Source organism: Nanorana parkeri, unplaced genomic scaffold (genome assembly GCF_000935625.1).
Source record: "Nanorana parkeri isolate BGI_ZX_2015 unplaced genomic scaffold, ASM93562v1 scaffold45, whole genome shotgun sequence".
In the NCBI taxonomy this organism is placed as follows: Eukaryota; Metazoa; Chordata; class Amphibia; order Anura; family Dicroglossidae; genus Nanorana; species Nanorana parkeri.
Window position 1 is genome coordinate 1,968,195 of NW_017306313.1, and position 26,175 is coordinate 1,994,369.

The 26,175-nt window shown below is 42.6% G+C and overlaps 1 protein-coding gene across 1 annotated transcript; it reads left to right on the forward strand.

Annotated features, from left to right (window-relative positions):
- The first annotated feature begins 6,301 nt into the window (after positions 1-6,301).
- On the forward strand, positions 6,302-19,439 carry PHLDA1 (pleckstrin homology like domain family A member 1). Its single transcript, XM_018572701.1, has 2 exons — positions 6,302-6,786; positions 18,821-19,439. Exon 1 carries the CDS (start codon positions 6,307-6,309, stop codon positions 6,748-6,750), a length of 444 nt encoding a protein of 147 aa, XP_018428203.1. The 5' UTR covers positions 6,302-6,306; the 3' UTR covers positions 6,751-6,786; positions 18,821-19,439.
- The last annotated feature ends 6,736 nt before the right edge of the window (positions 19,440-26,175 follow it).

Genomic DNA, 26,175 nt, shown 5'->3' on the forward strand with positions numbered 1-26,175 from the left:
GGGATTCTCGTTGTTACTCCATTTCAAAGCGCTGCTTCCCGCTCATAATTATAGGACTGTATAGTTAAAAATTCAGTCATAAATATGCAGGTGATGTAAGAGGGAGACATTTGTCTGGATGTGAGAGCTATTAATAAAAAGGAATTTTCCCATAAAGCGGGGATGATTTTCACAGAGGTCAGCACTCTCATGCTTAGGGTTTCCTACCCTGTAATAAAGATACTTGTGAGACGCCAGCAGCGAATCTGAACGCAATGTACACATGCCATATGACTTGTACAGTTCTGCTCTCAGAGTGGAAGTCTAATAAAGCCGTGTGTAGAAATAATGAATGGTGTGTGGCTTATGATAGGACTGCTACCACTCTTCCCCCTCCTTCTCTTCCTTCCTCTCCACATCCAGTCTTGTGGCTTAAAGCATCTTGCAACATCCCAGGCTTTGCTTTCTCTGCACTCCGTGCTCGCAGTGGGCGGGTGTTAGTTCAAAAGCTAGAATGCAGGACTGCAGCTGTTGCAGTCACACACAAGGAAGAGGCTGTGCTGCTTTTAACTTTCATCGTTGGCTATAAGATTTGGCTCCCATTGTTATTTATGTTACATATAGCTATATATCCGCCTGCTGGGAATCCACAAACTGAGCAGCTTGCCAAGTAAGTATCTCATAAATTCTATTGTTCATACTTAGTCATGCTTTATTGGCATAACTTACCCAATGAAACATATAGGGCAGGAGAAGTAGTAGGCTTTGTGTGAAGGCATTTGTAGCACAGCTATTAAGCCATAAAGGTGGCTTTTTGTTGAACTGAATTCCTAACGCATTAAAGGTGACGTTAACATATCCTCTGGTTTAGTGATGCTTGGACACATCCTAGTCAGTTGGCTGCAGTGTTTTAAGCTCAATTCACAAAGCTTTACACAAGGGTGTGAATCTTTATTTTCTGCCGTGTGACTGCTATCTTTCATTTTTAGTATTTGAGGTTACATAAAGATACAGGTCCATTGAGTTCAACCTTTGTGAGCGTATGTGTGTGTGTATGTGAATCCCTGTATGTTCCAGGCATTAAGAGTACCTGTATCCTTGTATGTTCTGTTCTCATTCTCATTGCACAAAGCTGAAAAATGTTTTAAATAGGAATCCTATTACTGGTGTTGTAGCTTTGTAAATGAAACCTATATAATTAGGGATGCACAGATACTATTCGAGTACCAGTACAGATACTTGGCATTTTCATGAGAACTACCAGGGTTGCAGCGGTTGCAGCTGGGACCTGGCTCTGGCGCTCCCCCACTGTCCTGAAATCATTAGTCTGTATTGTTTTAGAAAAACTGTCACATGACAATAAACAAAAATGTATCAGTACTCGTACTTGTAAGTACTTGGCAAGTACCAGTACTCGTACTCGCAAAACTGGTATCTGTGCATCCCTTTATTTATATTTATAAAAACAAAATCATACATTAAAACAAAGATGCACAAATCCCAGGAGCTCCGTGTGATCCTTACAAATGACAGCTGACTCCTAACTTCTGAATTTTTATCTAGTCTAGTCTTGGAGCTCGAAAGTATCGGTACATGTACTCATACTTGTACCGAGTACTGTACTTGGTATCTGTGCAACCCTAAATAGAATAGATGTTTGTCAATCCCTTTGATAACAAAGGTTATATAACAGGCAAGGCATTTAACATTGACTGTTAATGCATTTTAGAGAAACCTACAAATGTGGTTCTTCCATAAAGCAAATTTTTTTCAGGCCATTATACATTTCCTATTGACACCCCTTCAAGTGTAAGGGATTTTTTTCCCCATTTTCTAAGAAAGCTAAAGTGTAGAAGGGTGACTCCTTCCTATCTTTGTAGTAAGAGGATGAGGTAGTTCCTTCACTCATACCTGTTTTCTCCTCATTGGGAGATGTAGATTTCACTTGCAGTGCCACAAGTTGGTGAACCCGATATCATGGCGATCATTATGTTTAAAGGGATAAATCTTAGGTCTCCCATAGACAGGGCCGAATTTCCCACAAGGTCAACCAAGGCTCAACCTTGGTGCAGTAGGGAGTAGAGGGGCAGCAGGGGTGTGGAATTCCTATCTCCTGCTGCTCAGGACATGCAGTTCCAGGCGGGTAGTTGTTTTCTACATTTAGCCCTGGTTTGGGCAAGCAGAGCTAAATGTACAGCGGGGAAGCTGCTTGTTTTGTACAAGTGATCCCGGCGATGTCGCCGAGATCACTTGTATGGAGCCTGAAGGTAGGCCATTCTCCATGGGGGAGGGGAGGTTGGCGGCTAGGGGGCGCATTGAAGAACCTGGCCTTGGGGCAGCAGAGAGCAGGGCCGGCCTTAGGGGTGTGCGAGCAGTGCGGCCGCACAGGGCGCCATGGCAACAAGGGCGCCGTGCGGCCGACACAGCTCGTCCTGGGGGCGGCTTCTCTCCCCCTCACCGCTGGGCACCGGCCCTGGCAGAGAGAATAAATCCGGCCCTGCCCATAGACATGAGATTGGAGCTGGATGATCCAGTAGCAATAGTCATTATGTACAATAACTGTGGAGTAAACCTGCGTAATGGTTTTGGTGCCAGTATTATCTCAGGGTAGATACACAAATAGAAAAATCTGTCTGAGACAATAAACCTTATGCCATGATTGGGCCAAGGGGTGGCTACAGAGTACACATTGTTTGAACCCTCATTGCCTGCATCAGATAATGATCATCTATGACTATGGATAGGTTATTTCTGATGAGCAACATAAGCAACACCTATGAGTGCAGCTGGGGCTTACAAGAGGGTTCCTAGAGGGGGATACATTTCACACATATTTTGTTTATCTTCAAATTAGCCCTTTAAAACTATCTGATCTTAAAAGTTTGCTGAATTTGAGATGACTATGACTTTTGTAAATTAACTTCTTATCATCAGGAAAATGTGTATAACAGAAATGGCATGCAGTTTGTTATGTTACCAGCCAAATGGCCATGCACTGGGATTGGTTACTAACTGATCCAGTATAAAGTTATGTCTTCTCCCTATGCTCACAAGTCATAGAAAGCAGCATGTTAACTTTTTCTAACTTGTACATTTACAATTATTTCTCACAAGTGATGCTAATATAGCTGAGTCTTAAAGGAGAACTATGAGATGAGTGATTTCCACTCACCTCATAGTTCTAGCTGACCTGTGACAATGAGACTGTCACAGGTTGGCTCAGTAGATCGGGAGGTTAGCGAACAACATACCGGGTTCGCTCACCTCTCGATCCTGTCACGGCTCCCTGCCGTGACAGGGGGAGGGGCTGGATTCCCCTCTCCCCGCTCCGATCTGCCAGCACTGACTGGCGGAACGGACAGGGGAGGGGGCGGGTACAGCTGGCTCTGCCTCTAGATAGGCAGAGCCAGCTGTCACTCACGCAGCTGGGCGGATCCCGTCGTCTAAGTCGGGATCCGCTCCGGCGTCTCAGTATACCGCGAGCTGTAGCTCGCGGTATACTGAGCTTAGGGTAACGGGAGGACCCTAGTTTGTGTCCTCCCGTTACCCTAAGGAGAACTATGGGGAAAACACTGACCCCATAGTTCTCCTTTAATCACAATAGGTTTACCATAGTGCTGTACTACACCAATAAACATGGAGCATGCCAAAATAAATCTCAGCAATTACATTACAGTTACAGTGATTACAGGGGCCGGGTTGTTGGGGTACATCTTAAGTTTATTCTTGGTAAAGTATTGGGGCTGTCATTGCTGATCTACTTCTGAAAACACTAATCACCCAGCTGTGTCTGGCTTCTATAATCATTGTCATTGACCCTGACAAAGAAAAGTCAGGGAAAAGTCAGAATCGCTCTACATGTTCTGGGTGACTGAATGAAAAAGTAGTAAAAAGCCATTGCAGCAGCATGACAACCAGAAAGCTTACCTATTTATAAGGAGGGGTCAGCATTGGCAGTCTACATATTTCTCCCATGACAGGTTTCCTATAAATGGTATATACACACGGACTAGGATTGTTGTTGTAAATGACAACATTTCCTCTTTCATGTTACATTGGCACAAGCTAAACATTATACTTTATAGGCTCTGTTCACTATATTTATGTGTTTTTTGCTATAGCGGCATTGTTTTAAGCTACATGTTTTCAACTTTCATTGCTGAAAATAGTGGCTATGATGGCAATCAGCAATTTTTATAGCTTAGCTAGTTGAGCCTGCGCTGGAACACCACTTATTTGCTTGCTAGTTCATGTCTAGAAAGAAGACACATTTTGGCCCTCAAGCCAAAACCTTTTTTTTATAGTTCTGGATGGAGTGTGGAAAGGTTTAAACCTCTGTCAGATTTTATTTCTGCATGTGTCCTCACTAGGGAAATGTACCCTTACTATTTCTCCTGGTGACCAATAAAACCAGGACAGAAGGTCCCGGTGGTAATGGTCCCCATGGTCACCCCTGTCTGATTTGTATTTCCTCACTAGGCCATTATCACCAGGATAGAAAGTGATGGGAAATCACTTTTCCACATTTTACAGTTGTCACTGTAACAAGAGGGGAGGTAAAATCTTCTAATAGGGACACTTGTTCTAGTGACAGCTGTCTAAAGGGCCAAATCACACTTTTGTGTCATTGCGCATTACTTTAATGCTTATACTAAGATGTGCATTACTGCAACGCACATTAACACACATCAAATGCATTAGCAAATTGAATGCCGTTGATCCTGAATGGCACCCTAGTGCATAGCTCACACATGCATCCTAAGACACTATTGTGTGTTCTGTGTTGCATCAGAAAAAAATACTGCATGCACTTTTTTGTCTGTCCCGGTGTGTTGGCAGCCCACTCACAATCAATGGGCTCCCTCAACATAATGACAGAACAAACATGAACACAACACATAAGAACGGCAAAGTGTGAATGAGCCCTGAGAAGGGATTTGCCCTCACTTCCTTGTGCCTCTCCTCAACAGGACACAGCTAGCAAAAGAAAAAAATTAACCTTTCCATGTTCATCCATATTTAACTCTCATCAATTCTATGGGCCAGCTATCTAGGCACCATATCTGAAATGCTTGAGAGCCTTTTCCATAGAATTGTCTTGGTGAGTCTTGTATGAGGTCATGGTCAGATGGTCTTTCCTCAAACCTTCCCCATTTGCATGGGCTTAGGACTGGAACGCAGAATGTGATAACACATGTGCATAGCCAATTTGTACACACATACTAGGCCATGAACCAGTTAATCTGACAGCATGTGTTTGGAGTGTGGGAGGAAACCGAAGCACCCTCGATAGCCAGTCAAGCACTGAGAGAACATGCAAACTCCACGCAGATAATGTACTGGTATGGGTATATAAAACAGCTTTTTCCTGTCCCCTAGGCGCAGCAGTTAACCCTTGCAGTGGTTGGGGGACTGTCCTAGTTAACTCTTGCAGATAATCCTTGCAGTGGCTGGGGGACAGTCCTAGTTAACTCTTGCAGATAACCCTTGCAGTGGCTGGGGGACAGTCCTAGGTAACCCTTGCAGATAACCCTTGCAGTGGTTGGGGGACAGTCCTAGGTAACCTTGACAGTTAACCCTTGCAGTGGTTGGGGGACAGTCCTAGGTAACCCTTGAGTTAACCCTTGCAGTGGTTGGGAGACAGTCCTAGGTTACCCTTGTAGATAACACTTGCAGTGGTTGGGGGACAGTCCTAGGTAACCCCTGAGTTAACCCTTGCAGTGGTTGGGAGACTGTCCTAGCTTACCCTTGCAGATAAGCCTTGCAGTGGTTGGGGGACAGTCCTAGGTAACCCTTGCAGTGGTTAGGGGACAGCCTGGGTATGCCTTGCAGCTAACCCTTGCAGTGGTTGAGGTACAGTCCTAGGTAACCCTTGCAGTGGTTGGGGGACAGTCCTAGGTATGCCTTGCAGTGGTTGGGGGACAGTCTAGGTATGCCTTGCAGTTAACCCTTGCAGTGGTAGAGGTACAGACCCACTGCAAGGGAGAACTTTTCCTTTCGCTGGAGTTGGGCTTCGATTCCTCATAGCAGTGAGGGAATGTAATAGATGTCTGCGTCCAGCAGGTGGCGCCAGCCTCATATTCAGGGGGATATTAGCAGGCAGGCACAGATAGCATTGAGTCCAAGCAGATTGCAGCTGCTGTCTGATGCCGTCACACTGAGCCCACTGAATATTCGCACAGCCTGGCGGGCATTGCCACTGCCTCACTGTTAATGATTCCCTTCCAGGTCCTCGTCACACATTGGATCTCCGTGCTCAAGTCGTCCCATAGCTCGCTAGGCACAGCGGCTTGTCATCGGTCGCCTTTGGCTCCCTCGGTGAGGAGGATGTTGGAAAACAGCTGCAAGGTGGTGAAAGAAGGACTTCTGGAGAAGAGGAGCGATGGCTTGCTGCAGCTGTGGAAGAAGAAGAGGTGTCTGCTGACCGAGGAAGGTCTTCTCCTCATCCCACCCAAGCAGCTGGAACAGCAGCCCCAGAGCTCTCCTCCGGAGCCGGCCAGGATCAAGGAGCTGCACTTCTCCAACATGAAGACGGTGGATTGTGTGGAGAGGAAAGGCAAATATGTCTATTTCACCGTGGTTATGGCAGAGGGCAGGGAGATTGATTTTCGGTGCCCGCAGGACGAGGGCTGGAATGCCGAGATCACCTTGCAGATGGTGCAATATAAAAACAGACAAGCCATCCTAGCTGTCAAATCTACCAGACAGAAACAGCAACACCTTGTCCAACAGCATGGCCATCGGATCAGGAGCACCTCCAACTCAGCGTAGTCCCAGCATCAGCACCATCCATCCATCCCATCCCAGGTACCAGGGTATAGGGGGGCACACTGACATGTCTAAAGTTGTAAAGTTTCTGCTTATCAATTTCATACCACAGTAAAGAAGGTGTTCACCCCTCTCATTCCATATGCCAAAAATAAGAGGATCATTCCTCATATCAGGACAGTGGGTGATACTACAGAAATCATTGCTTTACACCCCATCAGCCTGATGAAAACCCAGAACCCCTGCTGTATAGTGCCTAATATTATAAAACCATTTCTTCTAAACCATAAACAGCTGTTCCAGGCTTTATTACCATCATCAGTGCTGTTTATGGCAATCATGACTTGTATTGAGTAGGGCTTGGGACCCAGCATGACAGTATAATACAGGTTATGGTGACAAGGGACTAAAGCAATGTAAAAGCTCCTCCAAGTGAATGTGTGCTTAGTACAGTAACTCTTTCTTAAAATGGAAGGTATTGGCACATCTCATTCCATATCCTGAAATTAAAAGGATTATTCCTCATTTCAGGACAGTGGGCGAAATCAGGCAAATCATTGCCCTACACCCCATCAGCATGATGCACACCCAGAACCCCTGCTATATAGTGCAAATGTACCCTGATATTATAAAGCCATTTCTTCTAAACCGTATACAGTTGTTTCAGGCTTTTTGACCATCATCCATGGAGTTTATGGGAACCACGGCTTCCATGGAGTATGGTTTGGGACCCAACGAGATAGTATAATCATACAGGTTATGGTGAGCAGGGATTAAAACAATCAAAAGCTCTCTGAATGAGTGCATAGTATAGTAAAGCATTCTAAGGGCTTATTCACACCATGTTCAGACCAGATCTGGTCTGGTATATAGTGCAAATATAGCCTAATATTGTACAGCCATTTATTCCAAACCGCATGCAGCTGTTTCAGGTTATTTGGCCATCAGGTTATCAGGTCATCAGTGCTATGTATGGAAACCAAAGCTTTTATAGAGTAGGGCTTGGGACCCAACAAGACAGTATAATCATAATTATAGGAGACTAATGGAATCTAAAAGTCCTCCAATGGAATCAGTACATAGCAGAGCAAAACCTTCTTAGAACAAAAGGTGTTCACATGTCTCATTCCATCACATATCCCAAAAAGTCTCAGTCCTGTATTGAGGAATAGTACTCTTATTTTTGGATATGTGATGGGATGAGACATGTGAATACTTCTTATTCTAAGAAAGCTTTACTCTGCATTGATTCAGTTGGTGGGCTTTTTGGTATCTTTAGTCCATTGTCACTATACCCTGTATGGTTATTCTTTCCCATCAGTTTCATATGAAAGTCCTATTCTAGTCATAGGACGGAAATACCATGCTGGGATTGTTGATTAATGGTCACATATTTATAAATAAACGTATAAATAAATCTTGTAAACAAAGTCATTACACTGTTATGAGAAACTGCAGACAATTCAGTATACACATAAAGCCAGATCTTGTATATGTTTATAGTTCCTTTACTAACATAATAAAACTTCGGTTAAGCAGTTCAATGACACCCAGGGCAGTCAGAAGGCTTATGCTTAGGTTGACCATACACTGTATGAATTTGACCAAATCAAATTAGTCAGGGAAAAATCTAAAAGTAAGAGGGTTATTCACAAAAGGGTGAAGAGTTTGGAGAAGGCAGGAGAAGTGAACAATCTAGGACAGGTGTGCCCATTAGGTAGATCGCGATCTACCAGTAGATCACAAAGCGAACACTGGTAGATCGCGATAGGCTCACTGACCTGTGTCCTGTCCTCCCGCAGTGCTAGTGCGGCTGAATGTGTCAGATGCCGCAGACAGGAAGGAGAGAGGAGACTTGGGAAGCTGCTGCAAGACAGGAGAGAGCAGAGAAAGTGAGAGAAGAGACAGCAGATAGAAACAGGGGAGAGAGAGAGGACAGAGCACGAGGAGAGAGAGAAGGGAGGGCCGGTTCACACCACAAAGTCTGCGTTCCAGAGTGTTTGGCCTCTAGAACGCATTGGAACGCAAGCCGAATATCTCCCTGCGTTCAAGGGCGGGAGGGGGCTTGACGGTGCATTTAATTCAATTGCACCACAGCCACGCCCCCCACCCTCAGTCTGATTGCTCGCACCTGGAACGCAGGCACATTAATGCCTGCGTTCCGGTCCAGCGGGATATGCAAAAATGCAGCATTTTTGCAGATCTCACTGGACCGTAACGCGCGGCACTAATGTGCCTGCATTCCTGGTGTGGCGATTGCACTGGGGGTGTGGCTGCGGTGCCATTGACTTCAATGCACTGCCACGCCCCCTCCCGCCCCTGAATGCAGTTGTTTTTTCGTTGGTAGATCTCATTGAGCTCGTCATTTGAAAAGTAGATATCCAGATGAAAAACTGTGGGCGCCACTGATCTTGGACAACATAGCTGAACTGGAAAGTGAGCTGAATTGGAGAATTTTTCCAAATCAGCTATTTTGACCTCGATTGTTCACTTCTGTGGCCTGGCTGGCTCAACAAAAGTTGTGTACACAATTGACTTCTGTTGAAGAAGATGGGATGACAATTGGCGGTTGAACAGTGATTGTAGCAAATCAGCTGCAGTCACTTTTAGGATATGATGACAGCAGGGAGCGCTGGCTGTCAGAATACAATAGCCCGGTGAGGGTATTCCACTATCTACACTGTTTAATGCGGATGGAGAAATCTTAGATTTCTTTTATTCAGCCCGGGGACTGAATGAAATAAATCTATTAGTGTATGGTCAGCTTTAGCTGCAGTTATGGGATAATAATCACTTAATACTGACACAGTGGGATTTGGAAAAACAAATTTTAGTGTCACTTTTGTTAGCATGTCATTGTCAGGTGGACACACATTTCTATAATAGTCAATCTGATCTAGGACTGCTTATTAGGATGTTTCTGGGATGGATTGTCTTCTGCTTAGAGGGGAGTCTCAGCCTCCATGCACATATAGCGTTTGTGTTTCCCACGTGGTTTTCCGTGCGGCAACGTAAACGCTAAAATCTTTCATCTGCATGGACTCCGCTCGTTTGTTTCTAATATATAGTTGCGAACGTGTGTAATCCATCAAAAAAGTCTGAACAATGCACATTAAAGTGCATTATTTTTTCTGCTTAGAGCGGCTCTGCGCGTATTCGGCCGGTGAAATACGCGCGTACAACCACTCTTGTGTGAATGGAGTCTCAGAGAGCAGAGTATGAGAACACCAACAGTATGGTGTTTGACCTAGAACAGCCTTTCTCAACCAGGGTGCCCTCTGGCTTTGTCTGGGGTGCCTTCTGATTTCCACTTCTGTTGTAAAAGGGGGGGGTGGGGGGGGGCGACTCTGATTATTTTTATTATTATTATTATATAGGCATTATATAGCGCCAACAGTTTGCGCAGCGCTTTACAATGGTTTACAGTGGTTAGGTTGAGGTGGGATGATGTGAGGGGTGCTTAAGATGTGAAGGGAAAACTGTGGGTTTTTTTTTTGCTAGGGGTCCCCCCTTAAAATCCATACCAGACCTCTGCCTAGGATAAGGGTTTGGTACTTATTGCTAAGGGCAGGACCACATGCGTTTTTATTTTTACATTCACGTTTCTTACTTTTTAGACTGGGGTGCCTCGAGATTTTGAATACTTTTAAAAGGAGCCATGACTAAAAAAAGTTTGAGAAACGCTGACCTAGACCGTAGATTGATATAACTAAGCCAGTAAAGGCTATTCACTTTGCAGAGTGTAGGTTAGTAAATAAAGGGAACCTGCGTTCAATCTGAATACCCAATCGTGTGTGAGGGAAATAAAAAAGCTAAGACATGTGTGGCTTATTAAAGTGAACACAGCTTGGCCCTATTTACTAAGCTCAGTGAACATTTGCTTTGCAATGTGAACAGCCTCTACTCCTTTAGTAAATCAGCCTCGGAGTCTTTTGGTACTATGTGAAGGTTTTTGTTTTCCTCTAAATATTTAATATGTAGGACACATTTTAGACCAATGAGCAAGCTATAGTTATAAAATGTTGAGTTGATAATAGACTGAACATATGTTTTACTAAACTACAGATGAAAGAGAATTTTGGCTGTGCTGGCATTAAAGGAAATGGTCTAATGGGAAGCAGGAGGTACTGCTAAAAGAAAGCAGCTTGATTCAACAGAATATTCGGCCTAGGATATTTCCTGCCATGCTTTTGAATTAGACTTTGTCCTTCACTTTCCTTTTTATCAGAACATGTTAGTACTCCAAATGCACTGTGAAAATGTCAAGATTGCTTCCTGATGGTGGCCAGCAAGCTCCCCTCAATAATGGTTCTGATTACCTTACATTTATAAGGTTTTTTTATAATTATTTTGTGGTCGATGAGAAGCCATAAGCTGCGTGGAGAAGGAAGAATCCACAGAACAGTCTCTTCTCATAGGATGTGAGAGATCAGTCTGTAAATGGTTGGCTTTGACTACCCATAGACAAATACGACAACAGTCTGAAGAATGGTACAATACACTCTCCTACTGATACTTATTTTCCTGGCAGTCCCCCTGGCAATTCGTTGTCCTGCAGAAGCACTAATTACAAGGTTATTCACAAAGGGTGAAGAGTTTGAAGAAGGCAGGGGGAGTGAACACTCTAGGACAGGGGTGGCGAACCTTGCCACTCCAGCTGTTTTGGAACTACAAGTCCCATGAGGCATTACAAGGCTCTGACAGCCACAGACAACTCCCAGAGGCAGATGCATGTTGGGATATGTAGTTTTGGCACAGCTGGAGTGCCAAGGTTCGCCACCACTGCTCTAGGACAACATAGCTGAACTGGAAAGTGAGCTGAATTGGAGAATTTTCCCCAATCAGCTGTGTTGTCCTAGATTGGACCATTTCCTGTAATGCCAGCACAGCCACAATTCTCTTTCATCTGTAGTTTAGTAAAACATATGTTGTGAATAACCCTGTAATTAGTGCTTCTGTAGGAGAACGAATTGCCAGGGGGACTGCCAGGAAAATAAGTATCAGTAGTAGCACTAGGGATGAGGTTTGGCTTCAAGGTGAATCCTGCAGGTTCAAGATTTGCAGTCCAACCAAATTCATGTGCAGATTTCTTAAAGCATAATACACCTCATGGCCTTTGAACTATGGTCAGCAGGCTTAGAAGGACCCATAAGAAGGATTTTGGATAGGGAAAGACTAGGGCCAGTTTGGAAACTTCTTTAATTCTGATTGCTTGTTCTTTGGGCAGTCAACACCTATATTGCTTTTTTGTTGGGTTTTCTTTTCCTTTTATTGGTGTCTTTTTGTGGTCTTTGTTTTTTTATTTTGTCTTTTTTTATTGTCTATTTAAGGTCAGCGGTCCTGTAGATAGGAAACTTCCCTTTAAAAAAAAAAGGTAGTCTATTGTTTCAGGGGTGGTATTATTTTTATTTTATGGTGATAGTGCCTGCAGCTGCAGGAATTAAAATTAAAAATGTAAGTGCAAGAACAGCGTGCACCCTCACATTAGATCACTCATACTAACTGCACCCCCTATCTTCATAACTAATTAAAATAAAAGTTAGGTATATACCTGTTAGGCTTTTTATCTCTGGTGAAAACTGTGTTGTTGCTGGCCAACCTTTGTTGTATCCTATCTTAATTCTTGTAGTAAAGCCTAGCCTGCTCTTTGTCTCTAGTAATGCGGGCTTAGACTTGCACATTAAAAATTGTCCTGCTGCTGGCAAAGTTTACCCTGCTCTTCTGTTTTGCAGTGTCTTAATTTTTCTAGTAAACCACCTACCTATACTCTTTTTCTCTAGTACATTCCGGACAATTCTTCCTCATTAAAAATATCCTGCTGTTGGCTAATTTTACACTAGAGGATTATCTATGATCTCTTAATTGTTAATGAGAATTTCATAGATAGTGGCCAGGATAGTTTTGCATCAGTGAGAACAGGGACTCCATACAAACACGATCGCACTCCGCTGCTCTTCACTATTAGAGGTGGGCGGCAGAAGAAGCGGAAACACTGTGTGACTGTATACCGCATTATGTGGTTGAATAAAACTTTTACAGTGAAGAGCAGTGGAGTGTGATAGTGTTTGTATGAAGTGTACTTGATAAGCAATGACGGGCTTATGATGTGGAGACCGATGGAGGATGTGAGTGGTGTTGTGCACGGTTAGTACTGCAGTGAGAACAGGGAACTACTGGACAATTTCTAACTTCTGGTCAAATTGTTCCTATTACCATTTATGCAATAGCATGTGTCTCTGTTAAAACGACCTGAAATTAAAGTTATCCTTCAAAGCTCCACTAGAGTAGAATGCCCAAAAATTCTCTAAGCATTGTATGATGGTACAATGCCTATAGTGGAAGAAACATTGGGAAATGTATTGGCCGTAATGCACAATCAATAGTTGGCCATTATTCACTATTGGTGATCAACTAGGCATAATGCCTTATTTACAGACAATGCGCTCTACAATCATAACTAAAATATTGTACACTTCCGTTCTTAGAGTAAAAATAGTTCCATAGACTCCAGTAAAATATTTCAAATGTTAATAATACCACTGATTAAGCTAAATGAGTATTTATTATTATTATTTTATTATTTTTACGTTATTGCTTTTTATAGGCTACTCCCTTTAAGGATACCACCAGAGAAATAATAAATGTATTAAATATATATTTTAAGTTATTAAAAACAGAATGAGGGGCATCTACTCATACAAAGAGCTATTTGAGAACAATGCAGTTAGAACTACATGAACACTGACTTTTATAAGTGGGCACATACTATAAAGTATGTGCCCCTTTACATTCAGAAGAAAGTGACAGAGTCTCTTTAAAACCTTCCCCTATACTTGCTTACACTGTGCTCCTCCTCCACTCCTGCCTCCATCTCAGCCACCACAAAATGCCAGGTGTCAGAGCCTGGCACCAGAGCCATGATGTCACCCCCATCCTTTATGTGTTTTAACACCTAGCAAGTGGCCACTAGAGGTGGCCACATGTTCTCCCCATACCCAAAGTACCAAAGTATTCCCTGGCTCCTGTGATGGAAGAAATAGTGGTGTAGGGGACTTATGAAGGTGAGTATAGCTGGGCCATGGTTTGGTTTTAAAGAGACCCTGTCACTTTGCTCAGAATGGCAAGATAACAGAGCTTCCTAATACAGTATTCCATATAACAAAATTATTTTGATGTTGTTCAATAAAATCTAAAATCTTTCTCTAAAATCCTTCCCTCTGGAGGGTGTCTACTGTTTTCCCCCATGGTTCCTGTGTGTGTTGTTTAACTTCAGTGGGTACAGCGGCCACATCTAAGTGGGACACCTGATATTCCTGTCACAAGAATCTGTATGTTTCTGCTACAGGAATGCCAGAACGTCCTGTGTAATGAGGCCTAATTCTTTAACCGTGCCACCAATAAAGCTGGGAAAATGGAATTTGCAATCACACAAGGGGGGATAATTTAAAATACTACAGGGGTTTATAATTTGTAACCCCACTTTCCCCGGCTTCACTGCTGTGGCAATGTTATTTTAAGTTGTTCTTACACTGCCACACCAATGAAGGATTACACAGTGCAATACTGTATAACCCACTTTCCCTCATTTCTTTGGCAGTGTGGGTGGGTGCACAGAGCGGGTTGCAGTGTGGGTGGGTGCACAGAGTGGGTGGGCGATGTGGGTGGATGCACAGAGTCGGTGGCAGTGTGGGTGGGCGCACAGAGTCGGTGGCAGTGTGGGTGGGCGCACAGAGTCGGTGGCAGTGTGGGTGGGCGCACAGAGTGGGTGATGTGGGTGCAAAGAGTGGCTGGGTGCACAGAGTGAGTGGCCAGTGTGGATGCACAGCATCTCACCTCTCTTCCTCTGGCCAGTTCTAAGGGCTTGTTCACAACACATACAGTGCGTTCCAGCGCGGTTAGCTGATGGAACACACTGTATCGCACAGTAAACTCCTCCCTGTGTTCTGGTGCATGCAGCATTTTTTCCAATTGCACTGGATCGCAACACAGGCACTGATGTGCCATGCATTCTGGTGCGGGCTTTTGCACTGTGGGCAGGGGGGCGTGGCTGTGATGCCATTGACTTCAATGCACCACAACACCCCTTCCCGCCCCAGAACGCACGTGAGAGTTTACTATGTGATACAGTGCGTTCCAGCAGCTAACCACTCTGGAACGCACTGTATATGGTGTGTACAAGCCCTAACCCTGCTTTCTCTACTCTAGGAGTCTAGGACCTGACTCCCCCCCTGTCCCACCCCCCTCATTCAGTTACCTTGGAGTGGGAAGGGCGATTTGCACATTAATGAAGCATGTCGGGATTTACATATGAATACCGCGGCTCATTAATATGCAAATCCCGCAATTAGCATATGAATGAGCCGCGGCCAGTGTTAATGGCTCCTGTAGCTCAGTAGATATGAGGACAAGACTGAGAGACTCCGCCCTCCCCCCCGCTCTACACTGTGGCAGGGGAGAGGAGTGCAGGTGTCCTTAGGTTCCGTGCGACTCTGCACAGATTTTAACTTGCGGCCGCATGGAAGTTAAGGATCCCTAAGCCTCCTGCTCCCGACCAGGCCCCCCTCTGTCCCGGGCCCCACAGCGGCCGCGTAGGCTGCTATGGTGGTAGTTACGCCACTGCACCTAAACAAACTTGAGCCATGGTTCTGATTTTATGAATGCAGTTCTGCTCTACAGGGTTACAGTGATATCACACAAATTCACTGGACACAGATGGCATTATATTTACAACTGAATATAACCAAGTGAAATGGCTGCTTGGCATTTAGGAAAGGTCTTCATCTTAGTTCTAAAACGTAGCAGTAAAGTTTAAGTGGAATAACTTTAAATCTTGGCTTAGTAGCTGGCTCACTTTCGTGGAGAATGTGGTTCTTTAGCAGGGGAAGCTTGATGGTTATCTACAATAATTCTCTACATTGTAGGCATATGCTGTGACATCTCGCTAAACCTACTCACTTAATAGCTTTTCTGTGTAATGATCTCTAAAAATCTGCTCAGAACTATTGTGCTCTTCCTTTTGGAAGTCACAGCTGAGGCTGTATAGCTCATTTTATATTGTCTTTACATGTCTTTTTAAAGACACAGGAAGTTGTAAACTGATGCTTGCCATATTTAGCTCTGATCCATGGTGTCTGTTACAAGGGATGTAAATAATTTTGTCATATGATTTTATTATATTCAGGACTATAAATCTCACATTTTGGAAAAAAAATACAATACTAATTTTATTAGGTGCAAAGTTTGACTTTCCCTGAAAAACCATACAAAGGTAAAGAGCACATATTGTAGAACTGCAGCCAAACCTTTTTTAGCTTTGGTAGGAGTGGGAAGGGGTTAGAATCTCGAGTTCTGCCAGCTTCCACCACCTGAAGCTCCATACTGGTGAAGTGAAGCATCCCAACAAATGGGTGGTGGTAAAGTATAGGGTCAAGTAACACCTTTACTAAAAAAGTCAAGATTTGTATATAACTTTAGCAGAATATAGCTATGAATCTTATGGTCAGTTTGATATTTGTTATCAAAATAATTGATACCCATATTTGATATTCATTAAAAATATCCTCTGCTTGCTATAAGAAATGTTAACAGCTTTTATGTTTAACCAAACATAAAAAACATACATTAAAATATATGGCAACCCTAAGTGAATGGCATTTAGTTTGCTGAAGCACTGTGCATCATAAAGGATTGCCATCTTTTTTAAATGCCTGTTTTCACCTTTTTTTCATCCTTTGTTTTTTCTTAGTGTTGCTGTTCTCTTTCAGCCTCTTTGCAGCCACCTTCTGTCTATATGCATGCATTCCAGATGCACCTAGATGTCATAACTGCGGAGTAGCGCATGTATGTCATATACTAGGGATGCACCGATACCGATACTAGTATCGATATCGGTGCCAAATATCGAGTATTTGGGCAAGTACTCGTACTCGCCCAAATGCTCCGATGCCTAGCACGAGTACTTCCGGTATCAGGAAGCCGGGCAGCGCGTCATTACACGCTGCCCGGTTTCGCGATTGACCGGAATCTGGCCTCGTGAGGTAAGGTTACCTTACCTTAGTATGTGCAGCCCGTCATCCCCCGGGGCCTCTCCAGCGAGAATGCGGCCTTCGTCCAGTACCCAGCCCAAGCCGTCCAATCAGGAAGCCGGGCGCCGTCTAATGATGCGACGCCCTGCTTTCTGATTGGCCGGGAAGCTGGCTTCATGCTCCCTCGTCATCTCATGACAAGAGAGCACGGTGCCCGGCTTCCTGATTGGCCGGCTAGACTGCTCCGGCTGGGTACCGGACGAAGGCCGCGTTCTCGCTGGAGAGGCCCAGGGGGATGACAGGCTGCACATAATAAGGTAAGAGGGGACTTTCTTGTTAATCGGGAAGCCGGGGGGCGACTCTTTACACGCTTCCCGGCTAATCAGGAAGCCAGGTGGCGAGTCATTACACGCCACCTGGCTTCCTGAATAGGACTTCCGTTACTCGGTAATTGGTATCGGCGAGTACCAAAAAAAAATTATCGGTACTCGTACTCGGTACCAAAATACCGGTATCGGTGCATCCCTATCATATACCATAACTTACACATACTGACACAAAATCAAATTCAATTGGAAAGGACAACAACACATCTTTATTAACCAATGTCATTATACTGAGCATGAACCAAATTAGAGATATAGGATTCCTTGACAGTCACAGGTATGCTGTGAGCACTATAGCTGAATGCCTGTCATAACTAAGCGCTGGGCAGGCAGTTGACTACTCCAACAAAGCTACTTAAGGGCATAGACCATAGACGTTGTCAGAATGTTGGCAAGGTACCAACTGCCAATAAAGCTGTGACAACTGAAGTAAAATTTGGGACATGTGGCCAGGGAATTCGTTAGAAAGCAGGTATCCCAAGAGGTCAGTGCCTGTAACAGCACTGCAATAATTAGACCCCAGAGCCTCCCGTTTCCCCCATTCATTCACATATCCCATTCAAGCCATCTCTTAAACATTCTCTAAATTCAACATAAGAACAAATCGAATGTTCAGAAAACGGCATTAAAGGCTCCCTTTTACTAGTGCTCATTTCTTAGGTTGTTTTTCCTAATGGTGACAACAGTGAACCATGCTACCCCAATGTGTGTGTGTGTTGAAACAACTAGTTTTAGTTTCCATCAGAATCTGATGTGACAAAGTGACAACACAGGAGCTGAGCTTGGAGGCAAGAACAGAGTGTTGCACCAACTATTATTTTATTCAAAGCTGGAAAGTAAAAAATACTGAAAATGGTGCGATACAATGTGTATACGATGGCTAGGTGCATTGGGTTGGCATTAAGAAATAATGGCACTGCAGTACACCTAACATGGCATGGGGGAGCGGGTGCGGCATCACAAACGCTCCTGCATCTCATAGATATGAATAGAACCTTAGGAAATGCAGTTGTACAGGAATCAGACTGATGGGAACAATGATCTGTAGACATAACTGTGGAAATTTGCTGATCCCCACATGTAGGAGCCACAACCCGTGGAATGCGAATGTGGCTCAGTGTATTTATTCAGGTGTGCTCAACAGGTTCCCTGTTACTGCTACTGTGTGAATAAACCCCAAATGTGGGAGAACTGTAGCCTTTTTCTAGTTTTGGGTAGAGTGTGGCATGGATGGAACGTCTTTCTGATTTGTTTTGCCACCGTTGTTTCTGTTGTAGAGATTTTCCCACACTTCCTGGGTGATCACAAGAAAGGTGGGGGGAAATCTCCAACTGGGATACATACATATTGTAAGAAAAAGACCATTTATGTCTGGTAAGTTGGGGAAGTGGTACAAGTTCCGGGTTACCAGATTTTGTTTTTAACTGTGTTACCAATGCAGAACTTTTTCCTTACTTCCAATATGTTGAAACGTTAAGTGAATGGGAATTTCCCTAACAGGGTCCGAGACATCAATAAAAACCTGGCAAAGTTTCTATTTTATCCCTGGCCAGTTCAAAAGTAAAAAAAAAAAAGATTTATAAGGAGTTCTAGAGTATGCTCTCTCAATGTTTGTCCGCTTTTATATATGTTACTAACCAGCTACCTATTGCTCTGTTTCAGGTTGAAAAAAGATGCACTTTACTTGGTACAAGAAGTCTTTTTTGTAGTTGAATTCATCACATACATTCAGAGAGTTGGGAATTACGATGCTGGATCATAGACATCTCCTGCAGCTTGAAGGTCTGCAGTCATTCATGGACCACAGGATGTCAAAATGAAAAATAAGCGAGGACATATTGTACTATTATTTTTTTGCAATGTATTTATTTCTTCCTCCCTTTTTCATTGCCACACATAACTGCCTAAGAGGAAACCTGTCCAACATATTACTGCCTACATCATATCTTGCCTGTTTTTTTTTCTGTACTGAAAGTGTTAATGTTTTATAACACTGAAGGAGGCACAGGAAAGGCTGCAATTCCTTTGCCTTCTGTAACATGGAGGATGCCAACATTTTCTGCTGAGCTCCAGACATAATGTTAAACCATATGAAAAATGTCTTTTTTACCGTTGAGCAAACTTGCATGACAGAATATCAAGCGTGATACAAGTCGAGCAGAGGATGAAAGTCAAACAAGGAGATCTGATGGTTCTGTTTGGTCAGGCTGATAATTCCCATTTGATGTTTTCTGTCTCTGTGTTGTCAGGAGGATTTGCAATTTTTAGCCTCCGTCTTTGCAATTTTTAGCCTCCGTCTTTGCAACTATCTTGTAGCATCTATTAGCCCCAAAGAAGCTGAAAGACCTTTACACATAAGGATTCTTTATTCATTGGTGGTTGTCTATTCTTCCTCGGTTTCTGTAAATATCAAGAAGTCTTTCTTTTGAAACAGAAGAGAAAAGGAAACGTGGATCTGGATACATAATTGGTAGCTGGATGGCTAATACTACACTTGTTGTTCCAAACAAACAATATATGGCCATTATGAATCAAAGCGGTCAGCTTCATTTTGAGGAGTACATTGCTGTTTGTATATAATGCTGTATTAAATGCTTGTAAGGATTGTTCATATAAAGAGTGTTAAAGCTTGTTAAATAAAGTGCATTATATAATCTGACTCCCATTAGATAAAGGGGGTGGACGGGGGAGATTATAATTGTGTTCATTTGTTTTTTAAATGGAATTTGACTTATCATGTGTGATTGAACCATGAGCCGTTTGTGTCACCAATACTCACCAATGACCATAGCAAGCAATAAGAAGAAATTAAGTAAATATATTGTTTTTGTGGCTATATACTTGTAATAAGGATCTCTGATCTAAACAAAACATTTCTGTAGACTGTACTGGCAAAGCTATTTCTATCCCTAAATATAACCTATTAGTTTTATCTCAGTTTCAGACAGTTTTAGGCTAGCCGTACACACCGTTCGGCCTCATGGCTAGTGAATCACTCGATTTCCCAATCCACTTTAAACAGCATGGATGGAGGAATCCCCCTGCCTACTATTCTATTTGGATAGCTAGCACCCATGGTTGACCAAATGCCAGAACAGTGACTGGACCTATTAAATGCAGTAACTATTTAGCCAATAAGCCGACATGGCCATTCAAGACTCTAATTCGGCAGTAATTGGCCAAAATGTGAGCCGTGTGTAGCTAGCCTTAATGTTCCAGATTGTAAATTGGCTGACCTCCTGACCCCAACACCTAGAATACTTTCCTGTCTGTATCTACCCTGTTCAAGATCATTGGGAATCAGGGGAAGCCATGCTGTTTCTCTGGCAATTACTAGTGTTGTAACTTGATTGACCATAAATCACGGAAAGAAAGGCACTTACTGGTTCAAGGGATCAGAGCTTTTTTATGGCTTTTTCAGACCTTCTCTGCTGTGACATACTAAGAAGTGGCTACATACATGCCCTGTTTTCAGAATTTGTAATAACTGACCAATGGAGAAACCATAAATGCTTTTTAAAATAATGGTATTCTGTAATATTAAGACTTTTTCCCATTTAATTAATTTTATCTTGTTTTGTGATGGCTCAAAAAATACTGTGATGTAGTGACAAAGATTTGCTGTTGCATTTCAATTTTAGTGCATTATAGTATAGACTTTTAATCAAGTTTGCATTCTTTCCTTTTTAGAGAAATATATACCTAAACTGTGTATACTTCCTAATTTCTACTATTGTTATTAAGTTGTATATGAGCTATGTTCAGTCATATACACCAATATAACCACTACTGGGATAGACCCTTGACAGTGTAGGGAATCTTCATTAAAGGAGAACTATGAGGTGAGTGATTTCCACTGAACCTTGTAGTTCGAGCCGACTTGTGACAATTAAACTATCACATGTCGGCTCTATAGATCGGCAAGTTAGCGAACGCATACCGTTGCTCACTCACTTTCCGATCATCTCCCTGCAAAGAGCGGTGACTGTCAGTCACCGCTCCCTGCAGGTATTCCCCCCCCCCTCCCCGCTCCAATCCTCCAGTGCTGAGTGTAGGAACAGATGGGGGAGGGGGCGGGCACAGCTAGATAGATAGGCAGAGCCAGCTGTCACTCACGTAGCTGGGTGGATCGCAACAGCATTTTCAGGATCCGTCCCAGCTGAGGCGCTCTCAGTATATAGCGAGCTGTAGCTCGCCATATACTGAGCTTTGGGTCACGGGAGGATGCTAGTATAAGTGCTCCCATGACCTTTAAGAGAACTATGGGATAAAAAGGTAACCCCATAGTTCTCTTTGAATATAAACTTTTTGTTCTAAAGCTGCCTTTTCAGGAGCATCCATGTATTACTCTGCAAATCAATTGCATTTCACTTTATGCTGAAGGATATATTTATTTTACATGGCAGACCAGTTGTGCATAGCAATCAGTAAAAGCCTAGTATATGATTATACCTGCAACATTATTTCTACCCTAAGAAAATCATGTACCTCAATTGTTTGTGGGACCCAAGTTATTCCTAAACATGAAATTATTTCTCATTGTGGTTAAACCTAGTAAAACGTCTACACTGTCACTATATTGGCCAAAGCATATATAGCTTAAGCAGTTTAAAGCAAGGTAAAGAAGGAGTGAAGGAGGTTTTAGCAATTACTGAGTGAGGCTGTTTGTTGGTCTGGTGTCACATAGGCCTAGTAGACCTAACGTACTCATACAGGACCCAACTTGGGCTGGACAGGAAGGATCAGGATCAGAATATTATATATAAAGTTTTAAACCTAATCAAGTCAACCCGATATAGATAGATGATCAACCAGACAAACATCCCAACTCCGATTCCCACTTATTGCAATCTGTGTCTAAATTTGACTACACAGTCCAATAGGCATCGGAATTTGACCACTCTACACAGTGCACTCTGTATTCTGTCAAATCGATAGAAAACCAGAATACTTAAAGTGGCACTAAACTCAGGAGTTAAATCTTACAAATTAATTCATGTATCTTTAACTATTAACAAAAATGTATCTTATTTGTGTATCACTCAGCTGTAGATCCTCAAATCATCTATGAATGGGTGGTGACACTGTCCTTTCTTCTGGAGGGTGCCTACTTTTGTTCCCCATGGTCCCTGTGTGTGTTGTAAAATAGCCATCACTCCAAGCTCACTCGTCTAATGGACTTCAATGTCAATAGAAATTTGTAAACTAAATGTGAGATTGTAGTCCATCACAGGAGGGAGCTTGGAGCGGTGTCTACTTTATAACACACACAGGGACCAAGGGGAACAAAAGTAGCCACCCTCCAGAAGGAAGGACAGTGTCAGCACAAATTCAGAGATGATTTGAGGATCTACAGCTGAGTGATACACAAATAAGATACATTTTTTTAAAAAATAGTTAGGGTACTTGAAAGCATTTTAAAGATTTAACTCCTGAGTTTAGTGCCACTTTAACCTGCTTTAGAATTAACCTGCCTTTATCTAGGAAGTGAATAGAGCAGATAACAAATGGAAAAATTCAGTTGTGTGATGATTATACCTGGAGGAGTCATATCACTGATTCTGTATGCTACATATACAGTATGCATAAGAAGGTCAGCCTTGGCCACACACAGGCCAGATAAAAAAAGGAAACAAATGTTTTCATGTTACATTGTTAAAAAGTCACTAATCAGTATTTAATGATTCTGAACATGGACATTTTTTTTTCCCTTTCACTAGTATCTTTTTAATTACATTGATAACTGTGTCTCCTTTAATGAGACTTTACATAGCTATTATAAAACAGACATCAGCTATAAATACTATCTTTGATTCAGTTCATTAGTCATAGCAACATGTTTCCCAAATCCTCCTACAACAACTTCAACCACAAAAGCATTCTGGACAACTCGGCTTCAAATTTAATTAGAAAAGCAATACCTCCTGCCTGCCATACAGATAGATAATAGGGCAAGTCTCCGGCCAGATTTACACCGTACACTGTGTTAATGGTTACTAAGAAAATGTAATGGATTCATTGGAATTTCCTCACTTGCGTAGCTATTGATTTATTCATGAAATTTTTATTGCAATAAGTAAGATGTCATTAGGGATCCCATTTTTTCTGCAAGACTTACAGGGCTATTCTCAAAAGAGTAAGAGTTTGGAGAAGGCAGGAGAAGTGAACAATCTAGGACAACATAGCTCAACTGGAAAGTGAGCTGAATTGGAGAATTGTTCCCAATCAGCTATGTTGGTCTAGATTGTTCACTTTTCCTGCCTTCTCCAAACTCTTTACTCTTTTGAGAATAACCCTGCTAATGTAGGTTTTTAGTAGTATCCTTCTATAGACTTGTCAGTGTGTGTGTTAAGAGCGCTACTACTGTTTGAGTACAATTAAACAATCATGGAGTATAACAATAATATCTCACACTTAGGATGACCTGAATGCAAAATGACTCACTTTTAAGGTGTCCTGAGGAGCCCTGGAGGTGGTCCGATGGAACCCTTTGACAGATTTAGACAGGTGAAGCCCAGTGATGTGGACGGCTGAGGACATATACAGGTGAAACTCGAATAATTAGAAAATCGTGCAAAGTTCATTTATTTCACTAATGCAACTTAAAAGGTGAAACTAATATATGAGATAGACTCATTACATGCAAAGCAAGATAATTCAAGCCGTGATTTGTCATCATTGTGATGATTATGGCTTACAGCTCATGAAAACCCCAAGAACCCCAAATCCACAACCTCAAAAAAGTAGATTATTACATGCAATCAATAAAACAAGGATTGTACATAGAACAATATCGGACCTCTGAAAAGTAAAAGCATGCATATGTACTCAGTACTTGGTTTGGGCCCCTTTTGCAGCACTTACTGAAATTACTTTTGCACGATATTCTAATTATTCGAGTTTCACCTGTATATGCAGATATCTGTCGCAAGGGAACTCAGCTGGCCGGGCTGAGCCGTTGCGGTCAAAGACACTGTATAATTGTATGCTGTGTGACGGTAGCTGTCAGGTGCCGTCTCTCTCTGTCAGATGTCTCAGGGGATGGAGCGGCAAAGTCGTGGGGAACGAACTTCGGCTGGGACAGTAAAAAGGGTGTTGTACAGCAGTAGTGGGTGTTGGTATTAAAGGAAGAAAAGCGCTTGTCCGTGCTTTTCTGTAGACTTGTAACACACATACGGAAATCTACCTAACTAAGCAAAAGAATATATTTTGAAGCTGGACCTGTACTCAAATATTCTCTAAAAAGGAAACTCTACATTCCTTAGTCAAAAAGATATAATTGCTACACAAGCCATTGTGTTATTTACTGTAATTAAAAGTGACAATGTGCTGCTTCTTTTTTTTTATACCTGTCAAAAAATTCAAATGTAGCTTCCTTGTATTGTGGCAACCCAGAGAGGTTCTCTACTCCCTTGGTGTATAGCATGTCCCCTAGAAATCCAATTTCCTGCTTGTTTGATTGGCTCACTGCTTTTCCGAAAGATCTACAAATATTATAGGCATCCCTTGCAATAGGAGTTTCATGTTTGGTAATTTACACCCTAAGGACTGTCCTATGCATCTTTCCTCCTTGTGCAAATTTGCTCAGGTGGTTATAATGAAGGCTGACCCTCACATTCACAAAATCAGTTTGGAAACAATATGATGAAACAAACAGCAACAGGGAAAGGAATCTGCAATGAAGTTAGCTAAGGACTCGGTCAAACCATCTGCGTTCAGGCTGTTTTTTCCAGAACAGCCTGAAGGCAAGACAGGGCAATTTGCCTTGTCATGGATAGTGACAGTTGACACCACTATGTTTCTGTGGTGTGTGCTTAAAAAAAGTATGGCATGCAGTACTGTTTTGAAGCGCACCACAGTGAGACATGGTGTAACCACATCGCACTGCAGTGAGCCCATAGAACTTAATGAGTTATCACTTGTGAACTTTCAATAAAGTTCTAACAAAAGTTGATCGCATTGGCACTGTATGGGCACACACACACCAGCAGCCGTGCAGCCCTAAATCCTTGCAATGCATATTAATTGCCTAGGGGGCAGTTGTTTTTTTATTTAACAAGATGGAGTTACTCTTGAAAGGAAATCTATGCCTCGAAACACTGCAGGCTGCTATTGCTGTCCTGTTTCAAAAAAGGATACTAATACCTGTCCTGGAGAGAGAAGTGCTGACTGTGTGACCAAACCCTTGGCATCTGGTCATGCACTTTCTGTTGAAAGGGAGGATCAGAGTACCGATTCTCTCATTCACCAGAGAGCTTCCAAACGAATGCTAGGATTCTGATCACGTGAAAACATACTAGAGGAGCCTTGGATAGCATTTTCTTTAGGAAAGTAATTTCAATGCTTCTGTTACTCCTTATATATTCATCCTATAGCTTTAAGTGACAATTTCAATATAAGAGAGATTTCAATTCATTTCATTCAAGAGTACAAGTAGGCAAAGTCTTCCTTTTGTCTTTTAGTTCCACCTCTTATTTCCTAAATGAATTATTATTCATTTTCAGAGGGCATCCAATTCAAAGTACAGTCAGAGAGAACTGGAAGATGACTAAAGCCAAATATATACAAATGCATAATGGAGAGCACATTTAACACCCCAGCCTCTTGTCATAACATGTGCTTAGAATGTTGTATTCCATCTTATTTATTTAGTCTCAGGACTCTTTGTTGGTCTTTTGGCAGATTTGCCAGGGCAAGTCCCTCTAAGGCAGGGGTCTCAAACCTCCGGCCCTCCAGCTGTGGTGGAACTACAGATCCCATGAGGCACAGCCTCAGACATAACTCCCGAAGAGAGATGCATCAAGTGATTTGTAGTTTCACCACAGCTGGAGGGCCAGAGGTTTGAGACCCCTGCTCTAAGGTCTGTTAGTTGTGCAGGTGAATGACGGTGCACAAAAGGAATAGGTGATGATGTCCCCATATTTTAAACCATGTGCAATATTTGTTTCCAATAAACAAACTTGTTTATTCACTAAAGTTGGCCCTACATCCTCAGTTTTGTAAAGAGCTGCGCAAAC

Coding starts and splice junctions, on each gene's coding strand:
- PHLDA1 (XM_018572701.1), top strand. CDS start 6,307: ATGTTGGAAAACAGCTGCAAGGTGGTGAAAGAAGGACTTCTGGAGAAG.